The sequence below is a fragment of the Cherax quadricarinatus genome, unplaced genomic scaffold, assembly GCF_038502225.1.
Source record: "Cherax quadricarinatus isolate ZL_2023a unplaced genomic scaffold, ASM3850222v1 Contig1557, whole genome shotgun sequence".
NCBI lineage: Eukaryota > Metazoa > Arthropoda > Malacostraca > Decapoda > Parastacidae > Cherax > Cherax quadricarinatus.
This window is the reverse complement of record NW_027196583.1, coordinates 65,970-85,475: the sequence shown is the minus strand read 5'-3', so window position 1 is coordinate 85,475 and position 19,506 is coordinate 65,970. Positions and strand designations below refer to the sequence as shown.

The 19,506-nt window shown below is 39.1% G+C and overlaps 1 protein-coding gene across 3 annotated transcripts; it reads right to left on the bottom strand.

Moving 5' to 3' along the window:
- Window positions 1-18,648, bottom strand: Alg2 (alpha-1,3/1,6-mannosyltransferase Alg2; the record flags this gene model as incomplete). Of its 3 annotated transcripts, none has more annotated exon segments than XM_070081051.1 (3): window positions 1-805; window positions 4,261-4,326; window positions 18,629-18,648. In XM_070081051.1, a coding segment is annotated over 1 exon segment (803 nt), but the record flags the coding sequence as incomplete, so codon positions are not given.
- Between the last annotated feature and the right edge of the window lie 858 nt (window positions 18,649-19,506).

The window sequence follows — 19,506 nt, the reverse complement described above, 5'->3', positions numbered from 1 at the left end:
CTATAATGCTCAATGTTTTCCTGCACCCTGTCATCATAGCCACCAGCAATGACAAGATGAACTCTTGCAATTTCATCTTTATTCAATATATCCAATAAAAGTTTCATGGACTGCAATGCTAAACTGACATTCTTCTTTCGCTCATAACGATTTAGTGAAAGGAATATGCACTCACTATCAAGATCTAAATCAACATCTTTTAAAGTCAATGATGAATATTTATCAAAATTATCAAAATCTAATGATGGATACAAAACTGATGGAGAAGTTTTGATAGATTTAAAGGTCTCCTTATATACACTTGCAGTGAAGTGACTATTTACTAAAACACAATCAGCCTGACTTGTTGTTTTTTCCTCTAAAGTATCCAAAATATACCTATAAACTTTTTTAAGAAAAGATTTTCTCTCTGTCAAAAGCTGATCAGGAAAATGACAGTAGAAAATTATCTTTGTACCACCTTTCATTCTTAAGAATGGTATGCAAGCAGATACCTGATCTACAAATACAACATCATACTTTATGCCACTGAACATTACTAGGTATAATGACACATATATCATTCGTATGTAGGCCCAAAAAGCTGCTAGCATCCCAAAAGTTGAACGAGGGAGCCAGTCTCCTATACATGTCACTTCTAACTGGCCATCCCTGGTTTCTGGGAAACAGTGTCCAGGATCATGATGGGCAGTGAAAAACTGGACATCATGACCCTTTCTCCTGAGGGCCAAAGCAGCATCAACTACAAGACGCTCAGCACCACCAATGCCAAGGTCAGGATGGACGAATACAACTTGAACCATGTCTGAAAGTTATTACAACCAAAGTTAAAGTAATATCAAACATTAATTCATATTTCCGAGCAATTTATTCAAGATATACATACATTAACCTTGACTGTCTTCAATTAATGGCAGTATGTTTATCACATAAAAAGTATCTTGCCAATTTTTCTCATTACGAAAAATCTATTTATGAAATACAGTGTATGAATAAAAAATAAATGTACAGTGGAACTCCGGATTTCGTACACACAGAATATTGTACGTTACGAATTTAGAGCACTTTTTGGGGCGAAATTTTGGTTCAGATTTCATACCTCCACCTGGAAATTGTACGTATCAGATGCGTCCACCCACCCGGGAAGCCACCACTAATGCGTACCCGTCTCGGTCTGGCTCTGTCACTAGTCGAGCGAGCATTATACTTCGCATTACTTCGTCATAATCCATCGTTTTTTGTGCTTAACTATTGAGTGCGACTGTGAAATAAGCCACCATGGGCCCAAAGGAAGTTCCTAGTGCCAGCCCTTTGGTAAAGAAGGTGAGAAACATGATAAAATTCAAGAGATTGTTGAAAAATACGAGTGGCGCATGTTTAGCCGAGCTTGCCAGGATGTATGGGAAGTCAAAATCAACAATCTGTTCCATCCTGGCAAAGAAAGTAGAAATCAAGGAAGCTAAAGTTGCAAAATTATGCCAAGGAAACAGAGATCACAAACAATCAAAGACGTGGAGAAGTTGTTGGTGTGGATCAACGAAAAATAGTTACTGGGAAATAGTGTTGTGGAGTCGATCAATTGCAAAAATGCAAGGCAGTTGCACGAGGATCTTGCCAACAGAATCTTCAATAAAGGTACTTAATAGTGATTTTAAATGTTTATTTATCCATTTCATTAGTGCTTTCCATTTATTTCTCATTGTTTTCTCTATGTAAAACTATAGTTATTTTTTAAAAAATGTATTTTTTGTTAATATTTTTGGGTGTCTGGAATGGATTAATTGTTTTTACACTACAATTTTTCTTATGGGAAATATTACTTCGGTTTTCGTACATTTCAGATTTAGACTGACCTTCTGAAATAGATTAAGTACGAAATCTGGGTTCCACTGTATAATGAAAAGAATATGGTATAGTAGTTGAATCAAGGCAATGATTAAGGTGTTTAGGTAAAGGTACATGTTAATGAATTTTGTTAGATAAATAAGAACCACCATAATTGGAAAAAAAAAAAAATTAAGTATCACTGGAATGGGAACATTTAACAGAAAAAAGCTTGAAAAATTTCTTTCTAATCTTATACATACTATATGGTATAATTTAAATTTTTAATTTCCTATGAGACCTTAAGAAAATGTATGCTGTATTATTTATTTCAAGAAAAACCATAAACAAACCATCAGAAATTAACACTGGAAAGCCTAAATTGTGTACAACTAAGCACATCAGAGAAAATTAGGTATCCTTATTTTTTTGCACAAGTGTACTATGGTAAATTATAAACAAATCTAAATGAAAAGATGGCTGCACCAATTCCAGGCCTACCAGTACTTTTCTGACCTTCACATTTGTAATGCAAGGTATGTATATTCTATTCTGCAGAATAAAGTGTTGTACATGATGAACAAAGATTAGTCATAAAAATTCATTAGTTAATGGTTCATACTACCACTACACATCATATATTTAATATATACTACCACTATACACATTAAAAAAGTAAAATGTTATAAAAAAAATTATAATGAGGTGGCATGGTTCCTGCAGAGAATATGAAAAGATCTTAATTGATGAAAGAACTAGTAACAGTAATCAAGTGGGAAGCAATAAACCCGTACAGTGCCTTGGCAATGGGAGGTATGCACCTTTGATCTAAGGCAGGGAAAAATCCAGTTTCTTTGATTAAGAGCCCCACTGGCTAATATTATGGTACAGGTCGGTCATCACTAATCCAGCAATCGGTAATCCCATTCCATCAGTAATCCAGCACTAATTTCGGGTAACAATTTCAAATTCCCAGGGTCGCCACATTAACGTACCACTATTGTTTGGTGGTGCCACTTGCTGCACAAGTCATTCCAATTTCTTTTTTTTTTCCCATTTATTGATTTAATCTGCTTGCTTTTAGCCCTAGCCGTGGTTCCAGCGAATAAAAGAAATGCTTTTCATTGCGTAAAGCACATACACCATACATTGTCTGTAACAGATAAGGTGGCTTTGAAGCCACTGTCGGTTGTTATAAGCTCAGCTCACTCAGATAAGCTGTGACCGGTAAATTCAAGTGTACATACGAGAGAATAGGTCTGTGTGGCAGCGTGCACTATATAAAAAAATCTTGCAGCACAGTGCATAATGAGAAAAAAAAAATGACCGTGTTTATGGTGTAAACCCGACTTCGCAGTGTATTTTCATATGGTTTTTATGGTTGTATTCTCGTTTTTTGGTCTCATTTGATAAAATGGAAGATACATTACAGTAATAGACATGATTTTGATTGGTTTCATGACAGAAAGTACCTTGAAATTAAGATCAAACAAGCAGAAATGTTTGATTTTCACCGATGTTGAAGGGTAAACAAGTGACATGTCCAATACGTGTCCAACTGGCCAGTTTAATACACAGTCACAAATGGCTTGACATTATTTATACAATTACAATAATGTAGTAGTCTACATAACAGTAAATCTTCTATTTTTTTGAGTGAATAAAAATTCAAAATGGAAAGCAAGCGTAATATAAGAGGGGCCTGGAGACATGACTAATGAACAGTGAAAATGTTATTTTTTTGTGCCAGGAATGTCTGTAGTGTTTATTCTGGACCCTATTTTGAAATTGGCATCTCTTGAAATTTGTGAGAAATTGGCCAAATTACCAATTTCTGATCACTTTATTGGGTAATTGAAATAGGTAAATGGGCAGTTTCTTGTATTCAGTCAACAGAAGGAATACTAGCAAAATAGCCGAGTTTGGTAGACTAGAACAATGGAATGGGCCAAAAATTGGGCGTAAAGTGGGTGAAATCACCGATGCGTAAATGTCGCCACTGGGTTAAGTGTATTCTAACCTAACCACTCTGTAAACTTGCAAAATCACTAATCCAGCACTCTACAGGTCCCAATGGTGCCGGATTAGTGATGGTCAACCAGTATCAGCTGAAGGTATAGAGCTATGGTAGACAGAAAATAACCACCATAACTACTGAAAAAAAATACCATGAAAATTTTCCCAGAATGTTGCATATAAAAATCTACTCTTTTTTCTTCATGAAGAAGCAAATTAGTTTTGCATCGTATAGTATGAAATATTTAAGAATTTTTAATTGCACAACAAGCCAGAGCACAATTATGAAAAAAAAAAAAATGAGAATTAAAAACCATAGTTGTTGAGGTGTCATCAGAAAAAAAAAAAAATATGGTTTTTAACAAGAATGCCATGAAGTCTTTTTGAACTTATGATGCATTGTGCATCTTAACTTCTTACCTTACTTAGAAGTGTGCACCAATATAATCTTTCAGAATACTTGCATATGTTCTTGTCTAGCACCAACTGGAATAAAATAATAAGGCAAGAATTTGAGAGTGTAATAATAATAGAAGAGGTATACCTTGCTCTTTAAGTACTAATACTGTACCATATAAGGCTGAGAATCTATTTGAGAGTGCTCTATTATACAAAGTTTCTCAGGTGTTCTATCTTGAACCTCATCAAATAAGCTGTATGTTTTGAAAGGTTTTATTTATTTGTCCATGCCTGATACTGCTAGGAATATATCAAGTTGTATATACAAAAGTGTGACATATACTGGCTGATGAATACAGCGTGTGTACATTATATATATATATATATATATATATATATTTTTATCACACTGGCCGATTCCCACCAAGGCAGGGTGGCCCGAAAAAGAAAAACTTTCACCATCATTCACTCCATCACTGTCTTGCTGATATATATATACAGTGGACCCCCGGTTAACGAACTTTTTTCATTCCAGTAGTATGTTCAGGTGCCAGTACTGACCGAATTTTTTCCCATAAGAAATATTGTGAAGTAGATTAGTCCATTTCAGACCCCCAAACATACACGTACAAACGCACTTACATAAATACACTTACATAATTGGTCGCATTTGGAGGTGATCGTTAAGCGGGGGTCCACTGTATATATATATCAACAACAACACTGCACTAGCAAAGGACTCGAACCCATGCTGCTTTGGCCTGCCTCATGGTGGGCGAAAACACATGATGCCGTAATCCACTTGACAATACGATCCTTAACCCTTTGAGGGTCGACAGGCCCTCTTAAACTCGTTCTCAGGGTCGGCCAAATGGGCCAAATTTAAAAAAAAAATTATTTTTTTCTTATGAAGAAATAGTTTTTTTTTCTAAACATTATAGGCTAAAAAAATTTTTTTTACCATCAATACTTACCGAGATATGGAGGCATGAAGTTTGCCAAAATTGAACAACATCTGGTAACATCGCCGACTGCCGTCACCCGGTATTTTTCTATTTACTTTTTTATGTACTATTTTCAATTATTTTTCAATTTTCCTTTTTCTGAGGAACTTTTATGGCCTCTGAGACCAATATAATCAGTATTTTGTAAGTTATTTCTTTTTTCAATACTACACAATAAGGGCGTAAACACTGTTGTCATTATTTTGTTTATAGAAAATATTTACACAAACAAACGATATGAAATGTTGTTTATTACTATTTTTCTATATTTTATATACACATATACAGTCACAGGACATGTTTCTAGAAGTTCTGCAGCCTGTGGAACTCTTTGAAACATGGTGTCATGCACAGTGGTGTTTTACATTCCTCACACATAAAACGAGTGTCTCTGCGTTGTTGTGGGCATTTTTTTGTATATGCACAGACGTAACACCTCTTCTGAGCCTTTTTCTTGAAAGCAGTAGCAGGCAGTTTTACTAGGAAGTGATCACCATGCTTCAGACGAGCAGGTAGTTGTTGATAATTTGGTGGGCGGTCAATTGCAGGTGTTCTTCCTTGGTACTTGAATACTATTTGTCTGATGACAGACAAACAGAGTTTGCCGTACTGTGGTTTGTTTCTGGTCCTCATCTTATACATATTATAAGCATTGAGCATGGAAATGTCCAGAAGATGGAAAAAGAGTTTGATGTACCACTTATAACTCTTGCGATCACAATCAGCAAACCCAATCTGCATGTCACATTTGTCCACTGAACGCATGTTGAAGGTGTAATCAATCACAGCTGCAGGTTTTAGAATGGGTTCATTGCTCTCTCTATGCTGCCTGCCACTGTCTGCCATTTCATTAGGGTGAACTGATGACAACAGTGTGACATCTTGTTTGTCATGCCACCGAAATGCCATGATGCCATTGGCAGCAAATGCCTGCACCTCATCTCTACGAGTGCCAGCGTCAAACCTGGGCTTACGTTTCCGATTTGCACGCACTGTGCCACACACATCTGTCATGTTCACTTGCAAAAAATCACTGAGTGAGGGGCTTGTGTACCAGTTATCCGTAAATAATATATGCCCCTTACCAAGGTATGGTTCTATCATTGTTCTAACCACATCACCAGAGATGCCCAATAACTTCCTGGTATTTTGCAATGCATAACTTCCAATGCACACAATAATATCCAATACCAGACCACTAACAATCACAAATCACAAACAACTTTATACCAAAGTGTTTCCTCTTGCTTGGTATATACTACTTGAAGGAGAGTCTTCCTTTGAACAGAATCAAAGACTCGTCAATTACAAGCTTCCTGAAGGGATAAAAATGCGTACCGAATTTCTCTTTCAGATACACAAACACATTCCTAATCTTATATAACCTGCCGTTTCTGTCAGGCCTGGTTTTGTCTGAGAAGTGAAGCATACGTAACATTAGCACAAATCGATTCACTTGGCATTATATCACTGAAACCTGGGGTTGCAATCAGGCGGTCTGTTGACCAGTATGATTTCACTTTGTGCTTATACACATGTGGCATAAGCATTATTGTGGCAAAGAAAAGATACATCTCAGCCACAGTTGCTTCCTTCCACTGGTGTAGACGTGATTTTGGTGAAAGTAATGTGTTTGCCATGGTGTACTCGTAGTATGTGTTGCTTTCCATGACAATACTTTCCATCAGGGGTTCGTCAAAGAATAACTCGAAACATTCCAGTTCAGTGGCATTGTTCCCAAGTGTACAAGATGGCCGTATTCCACTTTGGCTGTCATCAAACTGGTGGGGATTTGGAACAAAATTGACAGCTTCCTGCCAATCCCAGGTGCGGTCAGCTGGTGGGTACTGGACAATGACAGGTGGTTGTGGTTGTGGAGGCTGGTGTGGTGGGTGGGTGGGGGATGATGGCCTTTGTTGTAGATCAGCTGAGGCAGCGGCGTGGGTGGCAGCATGGCCCACTGCTGGTGCCTCACCGCCGGCACCACTACCACCACGCACATTTTCCATCCCAATTGCAACAGTATCATCGTCATTTTCACTGTCTGTTCCTGTTGTACAGCCATGGGATGTACTCCGAGATGTACTCCTTCCCCTTGGAATAGCACATGGCACACTACCAGAGCGCATATATCGTTGTATATATTGACGCTTCACTGGGGAATATTGCACTTCACTATCACTATTGGAACTAGTTTGAAGAGCTTGTAGTTCATATTCACTATCACTATCATCACAAATGCTCTCATCTGAGTCTGGGATTTGGGAAAATAAGAGTTTCCTCTTGGATTCTGGTACAACTGAACATGAACAAGACGGCCCAGCACCAGAGGTGGAAGGCTGAGGGTCGTCTGGGTTTTCCTCACTATTACCGATGTTATGGTCATTAGTTTCGGTCAAAACTTTGAAACTCATCTTCACTGGCACTTCCATCTGTATTAGAACTGTCACTGGGGTACAAAAGTGTCCCAATTCGCCGAGGAGTGAGGAGCTTCTTACCGCGAGGCATGGTGGACATTGTTTACTAAGATGGCGTTCCCACAATGCACCACTGGGTCCCAAATTTTTTTTCTACTGTGCACACCGACCACACAGACCCATTCTCTCACATCTAGGCCTACCAGCCTTTTCCCGCGAGATTTGACGGCGCTAGAATTTATGCGTACTAGTACGTCAAAAACCCCTGTGCGTAAGCCGTACTAGTACGTCCAAAACCCTCAAAGGGTTAAGAGTAGCGCATCCAGCGGAACAGTGGAAGTTGTACTCGCTACCCAAGGACACACGATGGTGTGGATGACTAAGCTAATTTCATTCTAGTCCCTGTTTGGCCAAAGCAGCATGGGTTCAAGTCCTTGGTTAGTGCAGTGTTGTTATTGATCAATACTACTCGTTCCTGGTTACAATAACATAAAATACTGCTCATTGTACTAGTACACCAAACAGGGACTAGAATGAAATTAACCAAGAGTTATCCACACCATCGTGTGTCCTTGGGTAGCGCGTACAACATCCAGTTAAGCTGGATGCACTACTCTTAAGGATCGTATGGTGCCTATGCTAACTTTCCTATGGTGTAGAAATATATGTGGTTGGACGAATCTTCTTAAGAGTCAATACAGGTAAGCGTGGTGTTAAATGTTAATTTATCCATTTTATTAGTGCTTTATATTTATTTGTCATTGTTCTCTGTATGTATATCTATATTTAATCTTTAAAAAAATATTTTTTTGTTAATACTTTTGGCTGTCTGAAACAGATTAATTGAATTTCCATTATTTCTCATGGGGAAAATTAATTCGGCTAAAGGCAAAATCGGTTAAAGGCAAGCTCTCTGGAACAGATTAATGCCGTTACCTGAGGGTCCACTGTAAGTGCTTTTTTAAGTGTATTTTTGGGGTCTGAAACAGATTAATCTAATTTACATTATTCCTTATGGGCATAATGTAAATTAGATTAATTTAAATAATAATGTAAATCAACACTCGAACAGCCTTCTGGAACGAAATAAATTCGTATCCGAAGGTACCACTGTATATGTATACATATATCACATACATATAAAATCACTTAACATCTAGGGACAAACTACCGGTATATCAAAATAAAGACTATTAGCATGAAGAAACTTTGTTAAACCCAATACTAAATGTGGCTACCTGAACCAAGATACTATACATTACAGAGAAAAGAACCACAATAGAGTAAAAGAATTGATCACAGTTGAAACTATATACAAAATTCAATCCAAGCCAAAAGGCTACCTATACAACAGAAACAACAGAGGCAATATCAATGGCAGTTTCAGCAATAGAGGGCTGCAAGAGTCAGTGGCAATAGCACCAAAACCATCAGTAGTGAGGGGGGGACAGTTAAGAAGTGATGGCAAAAGTTCACGTATCAAAGTCCAAGATACTATATCGGAAATAGTCATTCTAAGAAAGACACCACAGGTAAGTGTGGGCATGAGTAGCTGCACTGGCAACAGACCATAAACTAGCCCAAACCACATCCCTAAACCATTAAAAATAAGGGAAAAAGTACAGCCAATTTAGATGAAAGGCAATCACAGTATCATATTAAAAATAAGCACTAAATTTATATGGGTTATACAGCAGATAAAAGAAATTTTTCAGCTAGTTAGGCTTAAAAGGGGTAGATATGGAGGTTTTATTCCTAAGTTAAGCAAAACTGCTCAATAAATATATAATTATAAGTAGTAGGTTGGTAGACAGCAACTGCCCAGAGAGGTACTACCGTCCTGCCAAGCGAGTGGGAAAACGAAAGCCCGTAATTGTTTTACATGATGGTAGGATTGCTGGTGTCCTTTTCCGTCTCGTAAACATGCAAGATTTCAGGTATGTCTTGCTACTTCTACTTAGGTCACACTACACATACATGTACAAGCATATACTATATATACACATCCCTCTGGGTTTCCTTCTATTTTCTTACTAGTTCTTGTTCTTGTTTATTTCCTGTTATCTTCATGGGGAAGTGGAACAGAATTCTTCCTCCGTAAGCCATGCGTGTTGTAAGAGGCAACTAAAATGCCGGGAGCAAGGGGCTAGTAACCCCTTCTCCTGTATATATTACTAAACTTAATGGAGAAACTTTCATTTTTCCTTTTGGGCCACCCCACCTCGGTGGGATACGGCTGGTACATTGAAAGATGATGAGATTTTACACACACACACACACACACACACACACACACACACACACACACACACACACACACAGAGTAAACAGGTGATTTCAGAATATGCAAAACAACCACTGTGAAAGAATAGAGAAATTCCAAGTGCTTTCGTGACTACTCACATTATCAAGGAACAATAAAAGTAATGCATCAAAGGAAGGCATATAAAGGGTCTAGACCACACCTCACTATCACATCCCACAACAAAGCAACACCTGATGCACGACTCATAAGAAAGGGAACACTGCAGCAGGCCCGCTGGCCCTACTAGACAGGTCTTTCACACAACCCATGAACAAACTATTCTGCCCAAGAATTAAGAATTTTAAAATTTATTATCTGTCCAATGTATTATTAAATTCTTCCCAAATTCTATTAATTATAAATGGATCTAATTTATATAAACCAAAGGAAATATTCATATTATTGTCAAAACTACTTTTTATGAAACAAGATTCAATTATATTCCTGTATGGTTTGTTTGCAAACGTGTCATTACAATTTCGTGAGACAGAATCATCACTGGCTTGGCATCCCTAGTTCTGAAGGTTCTCATTATCTTATTTTCCAAGCAGATGTGGTAGAGACACCGCTGTGATCTTTTGAAAGCGAGTTTTTCTGACATTATCACTCTCGGGTCCTTCACATTATTTTTTTTTGCTCTTTTGTGTAGTATGCTCTGATCCAGTTTTTATTTCCTAGTTTTCCATAGCAGAGTAATGGAAATTTATCCTCACTGAACTTCATACTGTTTATTGAGGCCCATTTAAAGACTTGGCTAATGTGTACTTGGAGATCTGTAGTCCTCAGTGGATGACACTCGTGCAAATTCTGGTACATCAGCAAAGGAGGACATGGTACTGTGGTTTACATCTCTGTATGTCAGATATGAGGATGAGGAAAAGGGTGGGAGAAAGTACCGTTCCTTGTGGAACAGAGCTTTTCACTGTGGCTGCCTTTGACTTTACTGTTTACTAATACTCTGAGGTCTGTTTGTTAGAAGTTAGAGATCCATCTACCCACCTTTCCTGTATCACACATCGTGTGTGCTATTGCACCATGCTCGAACCTGTCAAAGGCTTTTGCAAAGTCTGTGTACCTGGAGTTTACCTGGAGAGAGTTCTGGGGGTCAATGCCCCCATGGCCTGGTCTGTGACCAGGCCTCATGGTGGATCAGAGCCTGATCAACCAGGCTGTTACTGCTGGCTGCACACAATCCAACATACGAGCCACAGCCAGGCTGCTCAGGTACCGACTTTAGGTGCTTGTCCAGTACCTGCTTGGAGACAGCCAGGGGTCTATTGGTAATCCCCCTTATGTATGCTGGGAGGCAGTTGAACAGTCTTGGGCCCCTGATACTTACTGTGTTGTCTCCTAACATGCTAGTGACACCCCTGCTTTTCATTGGGGGGATGCTGTATCGTCTGCCGAGTCTTATGCTTTCGTAGCGAGTGATTTTCATGTGCAAGTTCGGTACTAGTCCCTCTAGGATTTTCCAGGTGTATATAATCGTGTATCTCTCCCACCTGCATTCCAAGGAGTACAGGTTCAGGAACTTCAAGCGCTCCCAATAATCGAGGCGTTTTATCTCCGTTATGCGTGCCGTGAAGGTTCTCTGTATGCTGTGTATGCTACATCTGCATGTTGTTTGTCTTCCAGTGCATACAAGACCATGTTATAGTGGTCCAGGAGTTGTTAGAGGTAGGAGTGACCTGCTCTCAACATCTATAGGCACCCTGGAAACTACAGAAACAATGCCTAAGCCTGAAAAAATATGTAAATGTGTACTATACAACAGTCAGTCATGCATCACAAGCTACACAGGGGGTGAAAGAGTACCTATGACCAAATGACTATTGGTAAGATGTGTGCACAATCCTCTACTGCCAGTAAAGGCTAATACCTTTTATCGCACCTGAACACTTTTCAAACAGCAACCCTATCTATATTCCACTAACCTCACCTCCACAGGATGCCACCTACAAGTCTATCAAGAGGGGCACCAGAAGTAGAAAAAACACATGCATTATCCAATGTCTTTGGCCCTGCCCCCAGGATTGAGTATGGGTCCTTGAGTTGAGTCAAATACACTACCACTGGGTATTGTACATGGGCAACTCAGGTGTACCAACTATAGCATTAGTTGTACTGTATAAATTATACAGTACACATACACATGATAAAATTATTCAAAGGGGCAGCATTAAACCCTTTGGGATCATACAGCACTTGGAAAATGGGAGACAATTAGATTTGATTCAAGGAAGTGGTTACCTTAATTTCCTTACACCAAGAAATTTTTTACCGGCATCAAAGCCTCTCCCTGGAATGGTGTAAAATCTAATTTGAAATATCCTTATATTTCCCCCCCTCTCAAGGGAGGTTCCTTGACATTAGTGAGGGGCTCTTGATCTAGGGAATTGGATCTGTGCTACGGTTCCCCGAACTGAGCTGGAATACCTTCCATCCTCCCCCACATGTGTTGTATAATCCTACGGGTTTAGTACTCCCCCATGATTACAATTATTTTTTTACCCTTCTAAATATTCTTTGAATAATTCATCCATATGTAATAATCTCTCGAGGGAGGTTCCTTATTGCCAGCGATGGGCTCCTGATTAAAAAAAAATGGACCTGTCCTCCCTTTCCTTGGGTAATTTATTACCTCATATTTCCCTAGACGCCCTACAACCCCGACGGATTCAGAGCTTCCCCCTAATAATGTAATTACGAACTTCCATTAAAACAAAAAATTTTGCCTATGTTACTCCATTAAGCTAAACATTGTATGGTAACGAAATTTGTATAAATAATTTTATGCTCGAGATGACTATTATTATTATAATAAAAAAAATTATTCTCTGGTTTGTTTGTACCAACTTCCACGAATGTCCCCATCAGTACTAAATTCTCTAAGCTACAAGCAGCTTGTTTCAGGGTTTCTTACCCTTCAGACTACAGCTCTGGAGTAAGGATACTGTTCTTTCCTTTGTAATCAGCGAGAGTACTGTGAGCAAGTGTCAACGTCAAACTACCTTCTCACCTCTACTACCTCCGCTACATTTTATAGGACTGCTGATCTGATTCAAACTTCCTCTAAATATATTCCTTAGTGACGAATTATTTCTAAGATATGCTTATATTTTTAAGTCAAATAATAAAATTTCAATTGTTTTATCGCTATGATTAAATGTATATAAGTACTGCGCTTTGGGATAAACAAAATGTATCATAAATACTTTTTTTCCTGAAAATCGTAAAGAAAAACCTGCATTTACTGTTTCTTTGTGTTATACGGCATCACATTTAATGTATAAGTTATTTAATACATAATAAATGATAATTGATAAACTTCATTTCCATAAATAATGGTTTATATTTGGTACGCATAAGGTGATATTATTGACATACTTTATAGAAAGCCCTAAGTTATGCAGTGAATAACCAGGAAATAACTGACTTGGTCTGATGTTTTTGTTATCCTAGGTAATTTACACATGTTAGTACTGTAGTTACCTAAATATGTGTAACAGTACTTGTATAACACTTGGTTAACTGTTCTTACTGTTAAGAGAAGGAAGAAATGACAGACATAATTGAACGAACACAAGAGTGACAACAGACATTATTGAACCAAAAAGGGTAAGAACAGAAATTATTGAACTAACAGGAGTGACAAAAGATATTACTGAACTAAAAGGAGTGACAGCAGACATTACTGAACTAAGAGGAGTGACAAGACATTACTGAACTCACAGGAGTGACAACAGACATTACTGAACTAACAGGAGTGACAAGACATTACTGAACTCACAGGAGTGACAACAGACATTACTGAACTAACAGGAGTGACAAGATATTACTGAACTCACAGGAGTGACAACAGGCATTACTGAACTAACAGGAGTGACAACAGACATTACTGAACTAAGAGGAGTGGCAAGACATTACTGAACTCACAGGAGTGACAACAGACATTACTGAACTAACAGAAGTGACAACAGACATTATTGAACTAACAAGAGTGACAACAGACATTACTGAACCAAAAGGGGTGAGAACAGACATTACTGAACTGACAGGAGCGACAAGACATTATTGAACTGACAGGAGTGACAACAGACATTACAGAACTAACAAGAGTGACAACAGACATTATTGAACTTACAGGAGTGACAACAGACATTACTGAACAGGAGTGACAACAGACATTATTGAACTGACAGGAGTGACAACAGATGTGGAAACTACTCAGACCAACTAGAATGTATCACTAATACAGACCAATAGCACTAACATCCCATATCATAAAAATCTTTGAAAGGGTCCTAAGAAGCAAGATCACCACCCATCTAGAAACCCATCAGTTACACAACCCAGGGCAACATGGGTTTAGAACAGGTCGCTCCTGTCTGTCTCAACTATTGGATCACTACGACAAGGTCCTAAATGCACTAGAAGACAAAAAGAATGCAGATGTAATATATACAGACTTTGCAAAAGCCTTCGACAAGTGTGACCATGGCGTAATAGCGCACAAAATGCGTGCTAAAGGAATAACAGGAAAAGTCGGTCGATGGATCTATAATTTCCTCACTAACAGAACACAGAGAGTAGTCGTCAACAGAGTAAAGTCCGAGGCAGCTACGGTGAAAAGCTCTGTTCCACAAGGCACAGTACTAGCTCCCATCTTGTTCCTCATCCTCATATCCGACATAGACAAGGATGTCAGCCACAGCACCGTGTCTTCCTTTGCAGATGACACCCGAATCTGCATGACAGTGTCTTCCATTGCAGACACTGCAAGGCTCCAGGCGGACATCAACCAAATCTTTCAGTGGGCTGCGGAAAACAATATGAAGTTCAACGATGAGAAATTTCAATTACTCAGATATGGTAAACATGAGGAAATTAAATCTTCATCAGAGTACAAAACAAATTCTGGCCACAAAATAGAGCGAAACACCAACGTCAAAGACCTGGGAGTGATTATGTCGGAGGATCTCACCTTCAAGGACCATAACATTGTATCAATCGCATCTGCTAGAAAAATGACAGGATGGATAATGAGAACCTTCAAAACTAGGGAGGCCAAGCCCATGATGACACTCTTCAGGTCACTTGTTTTATCTAGGCTGGAATATTGCTGCACTCTAACAGCACCTTTCAAGGCAGGTGAAATTGCCGACCTAGAAAATGTACAGAGAACTTTCACGGCGCGCATAACGGAGATAAAACACCTCAGTTACTGGGAGCGCTTGAGGTTTCTAAACCTGTATTCCCTGGAACGCAGGAGGGAGAGATACATGATTATATACACCTGGAAAATCCTAGAGGGACTAATACCGAACTTGCACACGAAAATCACTCACTACGAAAGCAAAAGACTTGGCAGACGATGCACCATCCCCCCAATGAAAAGCAGGGGTGTCACTAGCACGTTAAGAGACCATACAATAAGTGTCAGGGGCCCGAGACTGTTCAACTGCCTCCCAGCATACATAAGGGGGATTACCAACAGACCCCTGGCAGTCTTCATGCTGGCACTGGACAATCACCTAAAGTCAGTTCCTGATCAGCCGGGCTGTGGCTCGTACGTTGGTCCCCGAAACTCTCTCCAGGTAAACTCCAGGTAAACAAGGGATGAACATGGGGAATATATAATAGCTAAATTCAAATCCAAATACCTACAAAAACCTCTCACATTGATAAACATCTACAGAGTTCCACAGTCAAACATTAGCCAATTTAGTCAAAACCTAGGAAGTATGATAACTGATGCACGCATGAACAAAGATCACTTACTACTCTCAGGTGACTTCAATATAAATCTCCTGCAAGACCAGGATCCACACGTTACTGAATTCACAAACACAATGAGTAACTGTATGTTGCTACCAACACTAACAAAACCTACAAGAGTTACAGAGACTAGTGTTTCCCTACTTGACCACATCTGGACCAACACCATATCCCCTTTAAAATCAGGCATAATTACAGATAATACCACAGACCACTACCCTACTTTCCTCATAACAACTCTTGGTAAACTACCCCAAGACACTACTAAAGTCACCTTCAGACTTCACAATGAGGCAGCCATTAATAACTTCACAACAGCAGTAGCAAACATTGACTGGCACACTGAGCTAGAAATCTATACAGATATTGACGAATGTATTAATAATTTTCTAAAAAAGACCCAATACCTCTATAATAAGCACTGCCCTAAAAAAACTAAACAGATGACAGCTAAGAGACTGAACAGTCCCTGGCTAACACCCAGCATTCTCAAATCCATAAATACAAAACACCAATATGAAAAACAGTACAGAATGGGTCACATAACCAGAGACCAAACAAAACGTTACTCGTCAATCCTAACCAGCCTGATAAGAAGGGCAAAAAAATTGTATTATGAGAACAGATTATCCAACTTACGAGGTGATATAAAAAAGACCTGGAAAACCCTATCAGAAATTCTGGGAACAAAAAAGATATCACGAAATAGCGAAATAAAATTAGCAAAATCAGATGAACCTCAACTCCCACCAACAGAAACAGCAAACAGACTCAATGATTTCTTCTCCACTATAGGACAAAACCTTGCCAATAAAATCCCAAGCTCAGATACCCCACCAAATGACTACCTCACCGGCAACTACCCGAACACACTGTTCCTAGTTCCGACTAACCCATACGAAGTCTCCCTTATTATCAACGCACTATAAACAAGGCAGGAGATTTAAATACCTTACCACCCTTTATATACAAAAAAGTGTCACAAGTGCTATCACCAATCATTGCAACACTCTTTAACAAATCCATTGAATCCTCCACCTTCCCTACAGTACTCAAAATAGCAAGGGTCACCCCGATCCACAAAGGAGGAGACCAAACAGAGTTGAATAACTATAGGCCAATATCCAACTTACACCCTCTCTCAAAAATCTTCGAAAAATTAATTCATAAACGAATCTACTCCTACCTTATCTCCCAAAACATACTCAACCCCTGCCAATTTGGATTCAGGCCTAATAAAAATACTAATGATGCTATTGTACACATGCTAGAACATATATACACTGCAATAGAGAAAAAAGAAGTCCCACTGGGGATCTTCATTGACTTACGTAAAGCTTTTGATACAGTTGACCATGACTTGCTCCACGTAAAATTGTCACACTATGGTATAAGAGGGCACTCCCTCAACTACCTCAAGTCATACCTCAGCAACAGAAGCCAATATGTGTACGCAAATGGGGCAAACTCTTCTGCACAACCAATTACAGTTGGTGTCCCACAGGGAAGTGTCCTTGGCCCTCTTCTCTTTCTCCTATACATAAATGACCTACCAAATGCTTCGCAATTACTCAAACCCACACTATTTGCAGATGACACTACATACGTCTTCTCCCACCCGAGCGCAGTCACGCTAGCCAATACTGTAAATACCGAATTACAGAAAATATCTACCTGGATGAGGACTAACAAACTTACACTAAACATTGACAAAACCTACTTCATTCAGTTTGGTAACAGAGCTACAGATGTCCCTCTTAACATAATGATAAACGGATCACCTATCACAAAGCTAACAGAGGGAAAATGCTTAGGAATCCACCTTGATAATAGACTCAAATTTCATACACATATACAACAAATTTCTAAAAAAATTTCCAAGACTGTAGGCATACTATCGAAGATACGGTACTATGCTCCACAGTCAGCCCTCCTGGCCCTATATCACTCACTTATTTACCCCTATCTCACCTATGGAATTTGTGCATGGGGCTCAACAACAATTAACCATCTCAGACCACTAATTACCCAACAAAAGGCTGCAGTTAGAATGATAACAAATTCTCACTACAGGCAGCACACTCCACCAATATTCAATACACTAAACCTACTCACCATACAAAACATCCATACTTATTACTGCACCTATTACATACATAGAACACTTAACTCTGATATTAACCCTCCCCTCAAACATCTCCTTGCCAACCTCAACAGAACACATGACCATAACACAAGGCACAGATCACTCTTTGATGTTCCTCGTGTCCATCTCACACTATGCAAAAACTCAATGCACATAAAAGGCCCTAAAATCTGGAATTCATTACCTGTAAATATAAAAGAAACACTACCTGTTTATAAATTCAAGTCTCTTCTCAAAGATCACTTACTCACCCAAAACCAAATAAATACTGAATAACTCAACCTTATAAATTGTATATCTTAAATGTTTCTCACAATTATATCACATAAATGTTAAACCTAAAACCCAATTTAACTTTACTATTTTTTTAAATAAACTACCTAACAGAATTCTCCATACGACTGAATGTACAATAATGCATGCAACCATATGACCTGTCTTTGTAATACTCACTTGTACTTTATAGTAATCTGTTTACATTAATGTTTTATCACTGATTTCATCATTGCTTAGTTAATCTTAAGTTAATTTTAAGCCAGCCCGTAATGCTATGCATAGTATAAGTGGCTTTGGCATGCTGCTCTTATCTGTATTTTTTTTTGTACCTCTGTATGTGTGCTCAAACTGTAATAAATAAATAAATAAATAAAAGCAAATACGTCGTATGAAGGCCCTAATATTTCCCGGACGGACCGTGTGAGTTTTGCAGACCCTCACATCTACCCAAACACATACATACACTCAGGTTGGCAAGGGTGGTTGGAAGGGACTTCTGCGTCAGCCTTCGTCGCCTGTGTATCAGTGACAAATTAATACCGTTCTCTCTGGGACGCTTGTCCTCATCTATTTTGCCCGCCGGGTACTCTACAGGAGGGACACCTATACAGTTAGGAAAATTCTTTAACGGTTTTGGGTGGGAAGCCGGTTATTAAGCTCAGGTGGGAGTGTAGGCGTCCCTCTCTGCTGGGGCTTGGCAAGGGGATCCACCGGATCTAATTGGAAACTTCAAGTTTCTATCTCTATTTACAAAGGAACTTTTGTTACTTTTCTCTCATCGCCCAGCATTAGGCAACAATTTTTCCTCGTACCATTGAGATACCGGGCTCGATACGGCTTATGCTGTCAGTGGCCCTGATAAACCCAACAAAGAAGGAAGTAGAAGAGGATGGTTGGAAGGTACATTTTAATTGATGGGTTTACGCTTCAAGGAAGAGGTAGGTAGTTTATACTGTTAGTAAACTAATATTAGGATTATTCAGGCAACTGTAGATAATAATAATGTAGACCTAAGACCTTAATGTAGATATGAATAGGCTGTTAATATAGGCAAACTAGGTTATGTTAGCTAAGGAGAACTGGCAGCCCAAGCTTGAACGACGAGGCGCGGGTTGAAAAGACGCCAGAGCTTCCTTCTACAATGAGACGGCAAGCTTGGCACACCACCGTGAACAGCAGGGCAGCGCCCCCACGTGTCTTCACATACTAGGCCCTGGGGAAATCTGGTGGAGGCACCTCGAAGTACTGTAGATGCCCTCCTCCATCAGGCCCAGACAGTAAGACAAGACCTCCCTTTCTTTCTCAGTATTCTGGCCAGTTTCTGGGGGAAATTGCGAGTGA